The sequence below is a fragment of the Charadrius vociferus genome, unplaced genomic scaffold, assembly GCF_000708025.1.
Source record: "Charadrius vociferus isolate BGI_N301 unplaced genomic scaffold, ASM70802v2 scaffold436, whole genome shotgun sequence".
Taxonomy (NCBI): Eukaryota; Metazoa; Chordata; class Aves; order Charadriiformes; family Charadriidae; genus Charadrius; species Charadrius vociferus.
Genome location: NW_009649187.1, coordinates 4,530,366 through 4,542,305, shown reverse-complemented (window position 1 = coordinate 4,542,305; position 11,940 = coordinate 4,530,366). Strand labels below are relative to the sequence as shown.

Below are 11,940 nucleotides of genomic sequence, written 5' to 3'. Positions count from 1 at the left end.
AAAGAGCAGCAGCAGCTGGAGCATTTCTCTTAGCTGGAGCTGAGTGAGGGACACCTGGGGAAAAGTTTTGACTTTGACTCAGTAAAACTGCTCATTTATTGTTTTGCTTTTTTAACATTTTTTTCCTCTGTTTATTTTTCAATTGCTTATACAAACCCATATTAATATCTCTTCTTAATGAAACACTAGTTTTGGGTATTCCATCTCTTTACTATTACATCTGTAGTACTACTGGATATTTTCCACAATTGCAATGTTCTGTATCATAATGTCATGTCACCACTTCAGCCTACAAGTTCAGAGTCAGAAAAAACATGATTAATATGAAGAATCCCATTGGTGTCTTCAGGGGAAAAATGAAGCGAGTAAAGTTTTCCCCAGTTGCCTATTTTCAGACAGGTCAGAACTTTTTCTGAAAGCAATTTATTTTTCTTCAAATGGTGAAAGGATGAAAAAGATAGGCCTGAAGGAATGTGGTGATAATTAAAAAAAAAAAAGTCTCAAAACTTACAACGCTCTCTAACAGAGAGGAAAAAAGTTAAGTTTACTTAAAGTTGACTTTTACATCATCTCGGTCAATTGCATAATGAGTCTGGAGCTGTATCTGAAGTCTAGACCAAGCAAAAAATGAGTCATCACCTCAGACAGAAACTGCATGACTGAAAAATGCCTTCAACCACCTTCTCCATTAGCCCTGTTCCTGCCAAGGCTTGCAAATAAGCAGATGCAGAGTTTCATTAATATAACTGAGACTGATGCTTAACGTTTAAAACTAATAGAATTGAAGCTTTCCTCACGAGTGTGGAAATGTTATCAATAAAATTAATTGGAGATTATATCTAATCCCTGTGTTAAAAATACTTTAGGAAGCAATTTTATTAAATGTAACAAATTGCTGTAATTAGTTTTTAATAGCTCTGGCCAGCTCTTGTGCTTTATTTTATACCCGAGACTGCAGAAATTATTCTCATTTCTTTTAACTGGTCCTTAGGCAGCCTGAAGAGAAGCAAAACTTCAGAGCAGGAGGAAAAAGTACTTTCCTTTGCAGAGTCTGAACAGGCCATTCACACACATTGGAGGAACCACATGCTAACGAACTTACAGTATCGGTGTATCTATCATATCCAACTATACAGTAAAATAAAGTAAAATAATGTCACCATGGGCAATAGTAGAAGGTTGAGTCTGGCTCACAAAACAAAGGTTTCCCAGCCCTGCTTTACTGAAAGGACACCATGAACTTCAAAACCCATGTCTGTCTGCAATTCCTTTAGGTAACTGCTAAGATTGCCATACCGAAAAGGGTTAAAGAAAGTAAGTATTTTGTCTTTGACATCTTAATACTACATCAATAGAGTTTTTAACAGCATGAATGATACTGCAGAAACTGAATGGCCTCGAATACAAAAGTGAAACTCACACTCTTTGAGAGGGATTTTTGTCTTCTAGTAAGAAGATGTGAGTAGGAAATGACAAGCACAGCAAGACACTTAATGCAGTATGCACAAGTATGATGCATTTTTGAAAAGGGATGACATTTTGGATAAATGCCACAAGTCTTTGCAGGCCTAACTGCAATAAGAACCACAGTTCCAATAAGAACCACAGTTCCTCAGATTGTGGTCTGACAGCCCATCCTGGCTGCAGCAGCCCCAGGTGAAGAAGTTACAGCTCTCCATACCAGGTCACTCCCAGCTCTTCACAACCCATCCCCAGATCTGCTGGCCTAACAGCACGCACTTCCACGCCTGAAACAAGTTCTGTGAAAATGACCCGTTAGGAACAATTTACCACTGAAAAGAATTTGAGCTGCCCCATGACAATGACACAAATGGCCCACGAGAACTGACGAGCTACAGGTGAGGTTATGACAGCAGAACTGAGGCAGTGGTACCCTCCCGGTGTCAGGACGGGGTCGAGAAGCTGGGACTTTTAGCAGCAGTGCAACCAGGACTGAGCACATGGCTGGGACATTAGACAACAGCCTTTGATCTGATCCATGTAAGAGACCAGAGGGGTCACCCTCATACTTGCCATTAGCGGAGAACATTTCCAAACACCCCTCTTTGGAGATTTTCCATGTATTTCCATATAGTGGCTGAAGTGGCAGATACACGATCAAAAGTGCCTTAACAGCTAATATGCTCTGAAAACCACTCCCACTAAGCTATCTCTAGGTTTAGATGGGAAATACTCAGGAAAATTTGTCCTATGGGACTTGCACGTATCTGAAAATGCATTTCTAAAAGCCAAAAGGGACTATGACGCCCAACTGGCCTGACCTCCAGTATAGTTCAGGACAGAGAACGTCACTGAGCAATTCCCAGTAATTTTGTGTAAGATCATAGCTTTGCTTTTTGGTCTTGTGGGCTGCTGGTGTGATCAGCAGTCCGAGATAACAGTTTATTTATGAAAAATCATGGGAGAGCAGAAGTGTGGGTCAACCACTTCCATCCTAATCAGATATGTGCTAGACAACTAATTAGTCATTCTATGATGCAAACATGAGCAAATGCTGATAAACCCACCAGAAATTGTGTTGCTGATTCTGACAAAGATCCTCTCAAAATCTGCAAAATCGCTCCAGGAGGACTGGAACATGTGCATGAAACGGTTGACATAAAGATTCTCCATCCTAAAAATAAAACAAAACAAAACATCTCTGAAAAAAAACATCTTCCGCTTCATCAATAACCTTTGCCATTCTTTTCTACCCTTTTATATACCTACACACGATAAATTTTTTGATGGTGGAATGTGAGATTGGCCACCCTACAGAATTAAATTTGCTGGCTGTACCTTTACACACAAGCCTGAGAGGCATCTCAAGGGCCCAGTCCCTGCTACTGCATTTACTGACCTCCATCCTAGAGCTGTTATCGGCAGCCTACAATGGCAGTGATTTAAGACCTACGACATATAAAAACTATAGTCAGAAAAACTGGCGCTTCACACATCGTCAGTAGTTAGCATCAGCTGAGAGTGCTAAGATCATTATTAGCACCCGTTCAGAAAGGGGTATGGTGACACAAAGAGATTGAGTGATTTGCACAGAGCTGGAACAAACACAAGCCAGGATCAGTCCAGCCAGTATTCCTAAACAGAGGACAGCTCCTGTAAGTGTCTACGTGACCAAGGCCAGACTGTATCCCTACAGTGTAAGGCCTGATTTTTTTTGAGAGCTTTCTATTTACTTGAGCTGCTGGTTAAACTCGGTGCTCATCTCTAACCTCAGGAACCAAGTCACTTGGTTGCAGACATCACATGAACATGGCGGTCTGGGAGCCAGAAACCTCTGACTTAAAGCGCTGTTTCAGCAAAGTACTCTGCCTACAGCACAGCCGAGCAAGGTCACCTCAAACGAGATGACAAGTCCTAAATTGTTACATAAATGATAAACTGTTGTTATTAAACAGAAATAATTTATTTTGACTAGAAAACAAATAGTGAATTTGAAAAAGAAACTTGGCTCTCCACAAATGCTTCAAATGCACAAAGAAAAGCAAACACATCGACAAAGATAAGAAGGGCAGATAATGGAGTAAAGAAAGGTCACAGTGTCACAGGAAATCCTCCCAAACAGAATTTGAGGGAGGAAGAATCCCAGGAGGGTAGATTTATAATCAGTAAACTTGGACTACACACCTTTAAAAGAACTGGATTAGAAGTGGCTGAAGAGGACTAAAAGCCTGGAAAACCAGCAAGTAATAATGTGGAGGAAGGCTCTAGACCAGCATGACCGTAACCCAGACAAAGGAGCTGCTTCTGCACTGAGCCCAGATGGTGTGCATGTAGACTGGACTGTTTCTGCTGCTGCAGATGGCAGTCAAGGTAAGAGATGCCTGGAGGCATGTTAAGAAGTAAAACTCATGCAACTGTCTAGCCTGGAACTGGAGATGACTTCTGCAGAGATCTCTTCCCACCTGACAGGGACACAGAATGATCGTACAAGGATCAAAAGGAGGCTAACTACCGGGTAGGACTTTCCGGATAGATACTAGGTACCTAAAACACAGATGAACTACCAGAGGAAGCATGACCATGACCAGAAGTTTAAATGATTTTAAACAACATAACTCAGTAGCTTGAGAAGAGTTACTTGAGACTGTCTCATTTGAGATTTTCCACTAAAGGTCCTGTAGAGCCTTGCCCTCCTTCAGAACTGCTCTGAGATAAGGAAACACCAGACACATGAGCCAGTATGTACTGCTCTTCTCCTGGCCAGGGTCCTCCTCCTACTGGGGGTATTAGCCTGATCAAACCAAGCAGTAGGCACAGCACCTGGGATCTAGTCACAAACCTGCTGTGCTTTGACCCACTGAATGCCAGGCATGTATTCATTCTCAGATGTTTCAAAGATTACTTCCTAAAAGAAGCAATCTTTCACATTTCCTATCTTGGAACAAACTTCCAAAGGACTTAGGAAATAAAAACCTACTTTCCCCAAGAAATCAAGTACTTCTCAGATGTCTCTGGCACAAACTAGAAACCAGAGCAAGGAAAAAATGGCAGAGAGTTGCTTGTAGAACTTAATCTGCCCAATTGCAAAACTAGTCCAAAATAGCAACACAAGCCTGCATTTTTGGCACAGAAATCAGGGTAAGGGTTTCCATTTGCTAGATAGTGTAGGTCACATCAACACCGGAAACCTTCAGGATTATCCCCACATACACGTGATTAATCCTGTAAACTTACAGAATCATCCACTGCCAAGTCTTTATCAATGATCTGGATGAGGGGATCGAGTGCACCCTCAGTAAGTTTCAGACAACACCATGTTGGGCAGGAGCGTTGATCTGCTGGAGGACAGGATGGCTCTACAGAGGGATCTGGACAAGCTGGATCGATGCGCTGAGGCCAACTGTATGAGGTTCAAGAAGGCCAAGTGCCGGGTCCTGCATTTGGGTCACAACAACCCCATGCAATGCGACAAGTTTGGGGAAGAGTGGCTGGAAAGCTGCCCTGCAGAAAAGGACCTGGGGGTGTTGGTCAACAGCCGGCTGAATATGAGCCGGCAGTGTGCCCAGGTGGCCAAGAAGACCAACTGCCTCCTGGCTTGTATCACAAACAGCGTGGACAGCAGGACTAGGGAAGCGATTGTCCCTCTGAATTCGGCACTGGTGAGGCCGGACCTCAAATACTGTGTTCAGTTTTGTGTCCCTCACTACAAGAAAGACACTGTGGTGTTGGAGCGTTTCCAGAGAAGGGCAACGAAGCTGGTGAGGGGTCTGGAGAACAAGTCTTATGAGGAGTGGCTGAGGGAACTGAGGTTGTTCAACCTGGAGGAGGCTGAGGGGAGACCTTATTGCTCTCTACAACTACCTGAAAGGAGATATGGGGGTCGGTCTCTTCTCCCAAGTAACAGCCAATAGGACAAGAGGAAACAGCCTCAGTCCTGACTACAGATTAAGAGTGATCTCTTCTGGCCTTATAAAAAATTGACCTGCCTTTTAAACAACACTATGTAAACTTCTACAGTTTTCTTGGCTTAATTTTATTGCCTTTTTAAAAATAATTTATTTTCCCAAGGAACTATTTCTGATGGCCATTATCAAGTTTATTATCTGCTGATTAAAAGGCCCCTACAAGGCTGCATTCTAACTACTGTCTGTGGAAGAGGAACATCAGAGTCTAAGGTTTTCCAAGGGACCTATGGTCAAGGCCCCAGATTCCTTAAAACTTCTTAAAGCTTCAAGAATCCACTGAATACTAAAGGACTACTTGAAGAATAAGGTTTTTCATGAGGTGAGAAAGGACCTCAACTTCTGGCTCATATTAAAGACAAGAGATTTGATTCCTTGGAAGTCTAAACATAGATATAAAGTCGAGGCACTACATGTGCCATTGGGTAAGCCTGGGGGACAGGAAGCCTCTGTCTGTCTTTTATACCATTAATCTAACTCCTTGCATAACCCCACAGCCACTTTTCTGGTATAGCAGCTGGCATTGCATTAAAAAGCTACAAGACCACACACTCTATGGCCTGTTCCACCATTCTCCTAACATCCTAGTTTGCATGAGATAGAAAGCTAGAGACCCCTGGACTTCAAAGCTGTTCGGCTGCCTTATTTCAATTAGCTCTGAAAGATCTAGGTCCACCTGGCCATATATGCTGCAAAAACACACCCATCACCCTTTTCACACCTGCTGGAGATTTATTCTGCTAAAAACAAACAAACAAACAAAAAAGAAAAAATATTTGCTGATGTTACAAAGCATCAAAACCAGATCCTAGTGTGGAGAAGAGAGGAGGGAGAGAGAAATTTACAGTACAGCCAATACAGCCAGAAAAACGTGTTCTTTGAAGTTTCCAAATTAGAAATTTTCAAAATTAGAAAACAAGCAGGTAGATTCTCTTAGAACAAGCCATGGGATTTGACTCTGTTGCAAGTGAAATTCAGCTGCACAACTGTAACACCAAGATTTCACGTAAGGTTTCAGTCACTGTCAGTTCCCCAGATGGACTCAGTATTCACTGTTATTAGAAGCTGCAGGGTTCTCAGTATGGCTGTTAAACTCCCTAGCTCTTACCAACCTGTGCTTCATGACATAAGCTCGGTCTGATCACCCAAATAATGGGAGGAACACCCTTCCAAAATATGAAGAGACCAGCATATCAGCAGAATCACAGATGTAGAAATTGTGGGTGATTTTGGACCAGTCTTGTCTCATCTCAGACTATCCCACTATCTGATAGTATGGTGGGATGTCTGAGATAATATGACATGACCTGGGCATGTGAGACAGCTCAGAATAGGACTCACAGGCCAGAGAGGTCCTATTTGCCTCATTAAACCTGTACTATTTCACAGCGCTCTGTAGCATTGATTACCCAGGCTCATCCAATGGCCAGGACTCCGTCTTTTTTTTCAATGACATGACATGCATACATGGATGAACAGCAACTTTGTTGCCCCAGGTAGATTACATTCAGATGTGGTTAGCTGATGAGCTGCTTAGAACAGCTTTTCTTCAGCAGGGTCTCAAGGGTGCATTGATACCCTCTTCTTTCGGTATGTGACTGAAAGGCTTAATTATAGCAAACATTCAGGGGAGAGGTATCTCTAGGAGGCAACTCTGAGAACTAAGTCAAAAGCTTAAGTTACCAGCTGCCAATAGTCCTTTTTCCTATGGTTTTCAACAGTGCCTCCTACATCTGTCTACAGCCAAAACAGTGTCTCATGAGAATGCAGAGGCTCAGTCAGTTCCTACCATGAAAAGCTTAAAATATTGATATCTAAAAAAAAATAAAAATGATCCCTTCAATTTTTTCCCACTTTAATTGTCTGCAGACCCAGCTGAGAGAAAAGAATCCAGTTTTGAGATTTCAATGAAACCTAAAAGGTGATCAGATCCTTACCCTGCCCCAAAAGAGATTTTGAAAAACTCCTAAAGTTCCACACGCACTTACGCTTTAGAGTAGTTCAGAATGAAGTCAATTCCTTTCTCATTATCAAACTGGATGTCACGAGGCAGCTCACTGTGAGAATGGGCATCGATGCTCAGGGGAAAGCCTGGGTGCCACTCCTTCCACCTGAGAAAACAAAAAAGGTTGGATTAACCATATAATCTTACCAGCATGTGAGTGGTGTCATTCCTTTACCTACACTGCTTCTGTGACCCAACTCTATAAAGCAAATTTGTGGCAGACTAATTCGGGCCAAAAATAAGTGACTTATACCACATCAATACCTACCGGTACCCTACAGAGTCCTGAAGTACAATGGAAGGCGCCTACTTGGCCCCCTACCTTCACGAAACTTGAAGTAACTCAATATCTGTGATATACCCAAACGCTTGCCACATTTGGTTGAAATTGGCAGTAGCTTCAAATGCACTGGGAGGGGAGGGGACAGAGACAGAGAGCTGCCCAATGCACACTCATTCCTGGGGCTACATTTTTGCAGAACTGAGATATAGCAGCTAAAAGTACTCAGACATGTATTTAGGTTCCTCCAAAAGGCAACTCTTCGAGAGACACAGATAGTCTTGATTCAGCTCCTCAGAAAAGCCTTGCATCATAACGGTCACGGCACATATTCTCCGCCGTGTATGTTTTTGCACTGTGTATCATTTTTACTTCAAAACAATGGAAGGCGATTTGTAAAGAGTATTGTTGCAACGGTATTTCCAAATTGCCTGCCACAACACAGACTGCATTGTGCGTTATCAGTTATACATCGGAATTGTAAATAGCTATTTCTCTGGAATTACAAATGGTTTTGCCTTCCTTTTTGCATACATAAATGAAATTTTGTGCCACACCTTATTTTGAACTATATTTTCCTCTGCTCTACTTCCCATCTTTCTTAGTCAAATTATATCAACAACAGATACACCAAGCCTCCATCCATCAATTGTAAATGGATCCTCTGTCCTTCTGATCCTTACTCTCACGATAAGAAGATGCAAGTGCACAAAACTTGGTATTTTAACAGCCTTGTATGGCTCTAGGAAAAGGAAATGTCTAATGACTTCTGGAGTTAACCGTTTGATAACAGATAGCATTTTCTCATTCTGACCTTGATTAGGAAAAAATGCCTCCGACAGTATAAAGGTGGGTATCACAACTGTGCCCTGATAGCACATTCCAGTCCACTCAAACAGGGCCAGACCTTCCACCGTGCCCCAGTGCAGGAAACGAGTAAATCAAGCTTGCTGCAGCAGCCAAAGAGCTCTGGTAAGAGCTGAAATGTTCAGATCACGTTCCAAAACCGGAGTACTACTCGTAAAAGGCAAATGAAATCTGCCTTCAAACCTTCCTTGAAAGCACAACTGTGTGCCAGAGGGCCCACACAGAGACTGTTCCGCTGACTTCCCACTTAAGCCTTCCAGATAGGCTTCTCTGGGATTCAAGGACCTTGTAATGCCACTTGCACCAAGATGATTATCACAGTGAATTCCATCTAAGTAAAAAACATATATGGCCAACATGGTAACTTATGCTTTCTCTTATTCAGCAGTCCAGTAATTAGAGAAATATGATAATCTGAACATACTCTGCCAAATTCTGACCTGATGAGAACAGGCCCTGGACCTTCTGGGGCGCTATGGGAAACTCACCGGTACATTTTTTGACGGGTCTCAAGCTCTTTGCGTCTGTGCTGCTTAAGAATCTGGGTCTTGTCATCCCGGGGGAGCTTTGCTGTGAAACAGGGAAAAGAGACAGAGTTACGAGGTTCCACTACTTATCGCTGCCCAGGTCTTGAGGAGAGCAAGGTTTCCAAACCTTCAACTTCCGATCTACACCTTTACAAGGTTTCTGTGGCAAATGCTTACACAATCCAATTTCGTACCTCAAGTAGAAACACAGGTCCCCTGTGGAAGGAGATAAGCTCCTAACTTGGTGCCTCCAAGGGGCAAATAGCTCAAGTTAGGAACAACGGTCTCAATGTATATAAAACTGGGATTCCTAGTGTAGACACTTGCTGTACGTATCGAGTGTTAAATGGTCTGAACAGGGTCAGGGTATTAATTTTACACTTCAATACCTAAGGGAATTTTCATCAATAAGAGAAATCACAACATTGTTGCAGCTAATCTTCTCTCCTAAAAGACACCTCCAGGAAACATCTCCTGTCTTCTCTCCTTGAGCTGTGCTCTCCCCTGTCAGCTTGAGGCAATAATCATATCTTCTTATCATGAGAACAGAAGGAAAAAACAGTGAGGCTTCATTTCCAGACAGCTTGCTCTTCTGACCATGTATTCACTATACCATTAAATAACACAGAGGCTTTCTTAGTGATCAGAGAAAGGGCAAGGTACGTGACTCACTTTACATATGCAAATGGAAAGGCAGATAAATCCAGCAGGAGTTTCATGGAAACAGCTGTTTGAGGTTTGCAGTTGGAAACATCAGAGGTAATACAACTCATAACATATATAGCTAATGGTTTCCAGCTGGCTGTGTTCAAGTTACCAATAGGGTTTCACTTGCTTTTGTCCTTTACCTCACCATACTCTGAAAGCCGCGCAAAGCTGCTTTCCGTGGAAGTGTTACAGTCGTTATAAATCAAATCATGGAAAACTGCAAGTCCTTCTGAAGACAAAAAATAAACAGACACATAGTTGTGATTACAGGACAAAAGGCTTCTAATGAAAAATTCGTCAGCCAGGAGTAGCCAAAAACTTAATGGAAAGATAAACATTTATTTCCTAGCACCTCATACATTGTTTCAGCTGTTTTAAGGCATTCATGCTACAGACCACTACGGCAGCCAACCTGCCCTAGAAAGTACAGAGGGGAACAAGCAAACATCAGTGAGAAATGTCTGCCCCAACCCTGATCATGGCGAGCAGGTAGTCAGAGACAGTTCAAACACAAGTTTCAGGTCCAACAGGCCACTCCGAACAGAGCGCAGAAGTGCTGTAACACTTTTCTCAGTTGGTCACCACTATTTGCAGCAGTCATATCCATCTCACCTGGCCTTCTCCTGGACTTGACAGTATGCAAAGAGAAGTGGTGAAGGGTGAAACTGCTGTTTCAAGTCAGTCCTTACACCTGCTAAGCAGCCTGCTTTGGGATTTTATTTTACTCTCAAGAAAACAAGGCAATTTACAGGCAATTAATCATGGGCCACTTCGGGGCTTAGTATGAAACAAAGACAGCACACTAATTCTAATTAGATCAAAAGGGCTTCCAGCAATGGAGATGTGGAGCAGACAAAAATTTGGCTTTCGGGTCAGCCTTCAAATTCAAGACCAGTGTAACAAGCCAGCGTAAGGACTCTTCCTTGCATGTGCTTCTCAAACTATCCAACTCACCTGCCAGCGCCCAGCCCAACAAACTGCTCAGAAAGCAGTCCCAGTCAGCAGGGACTGCATCCCTTAGGATGCAGAAGGGGACTGGCAGTGAGGCTCCACGTCAGAGAGAAGACTGGGAGGTACATGGGGAAAGGGGAAGGAGAGGTGGAAGAATTCTGCATGTTCTGCAGGAAATCAGGTTTCTTACGGCTCTCACCTCTTCCATCTCGAAGGACAATCTCTCTTTCATCTGTAATCCAACGGTAGCATGGGAACTCCAAATAGTCACCCAGTGGTGTTTTTACAGTGATATACTTAAGGTACCAGTCATCCTTGTACCAATATTTTCGTTTCTCAATTTTTATTAGTTGAATTTCTCCAAGGTCTTCTTCCACAGTCACATCATAGGAGTCAACCTACAGAGAAGAATACAGTCAATGATCCACTGCACACGCAGGAAGCACAACCAGCACTACACAAGCGTACCTGGCCTTTCCTGACATGGCATGGGTACAACAGAACTTTCCAGAGGAAAGGTGAATAAAAGAAAAAACAAAACACTCCAAAAACGGAGAAACATTTTTGTATGCAGCCTAAAAAATGCATTACTCCTTGAAATGTTTGCAAGTTTGAGAAAAATGTGCAGACCATGAAACCACTTACTGCTCTCCTAGCAACAGATGAAAGAGATATTGCTAGGGCACACTTATTCATGCAACTGGAGTGGAAAGATGATCATGAGAGTGATATCTTGGACAAGGAATCTAAAGACCTATGTATATTAGTCATACGTGCTTCAGACTAAGGACAGTATCCAGATCACTCATATCCCCTATGTCTTGTGCTTCCTGTGGCTGGTCTTCTTCACGCTTCCAGTTTTTAGAGGATAATGGTACATTTTATGTTTGTACAACTCAGATCTGGCCAATGATACATTTTATGTTTGTATGGCTCAGACGTACAAAGGAATTTAAGTAGCTAACTGAAAACAAGGTTCACAAGAACCCCATTTAGCTCTGGCGGCACTTCATTCTTTCACAGAAAACAAGCCAGCATGTGGAAACATGGTTTAGCACCTTCCTCAGTTTGGTGTTAACTCAAAGGCCTGACTTGTGCAACATGGAGGGACCTCAGACCTAGCTGTTTAGTCCTTTCCCACCCTAAAGGTCCAGTCACAGGGATTTTGCACTGAGCTGG

At 42.7% G+C, this 11,940-nt stretch overlaps 1 protein-coding gene across 1 annotated transcript in view; it reads right to left on the bottom strand.

The window, feature by feature from the left end:
• ALOX5 (arachidonate 5-lipoxygenase) overlaps window positions 1-11,570 on the bottom strand; it is a 25,787-nt gene extending 14,217 nt beyond the window's left edge. The window contains exons 1-5 of the mRNA XM_009888824.1: window positions 11,535-11,570; window positions 10,961-11,159; window positions 9,064-9,145; window positions 7,412-7,534; window positions 2,529-2,635 (exon numbers count right to left, since the gene is read on the bottom strand). Coding sequence (XP_009887126.1) covers window positions 2,529-2,635; window positions 7,412-7,534; window positions 9,064-9,145; window positions 10,961-11,159; window positions 11,535-11,570 — 547 coding nt within the window. The remainder of the gene's footprint in view (window positions 1-2,528; window positions 2,636-7,411; window positions 7,535-9,063; window positions 9,146-10,960; window positions 11,160-11,534) is intronic.
• Window positions 11,571-11,940: the final 370 nt, after the last annotated feature.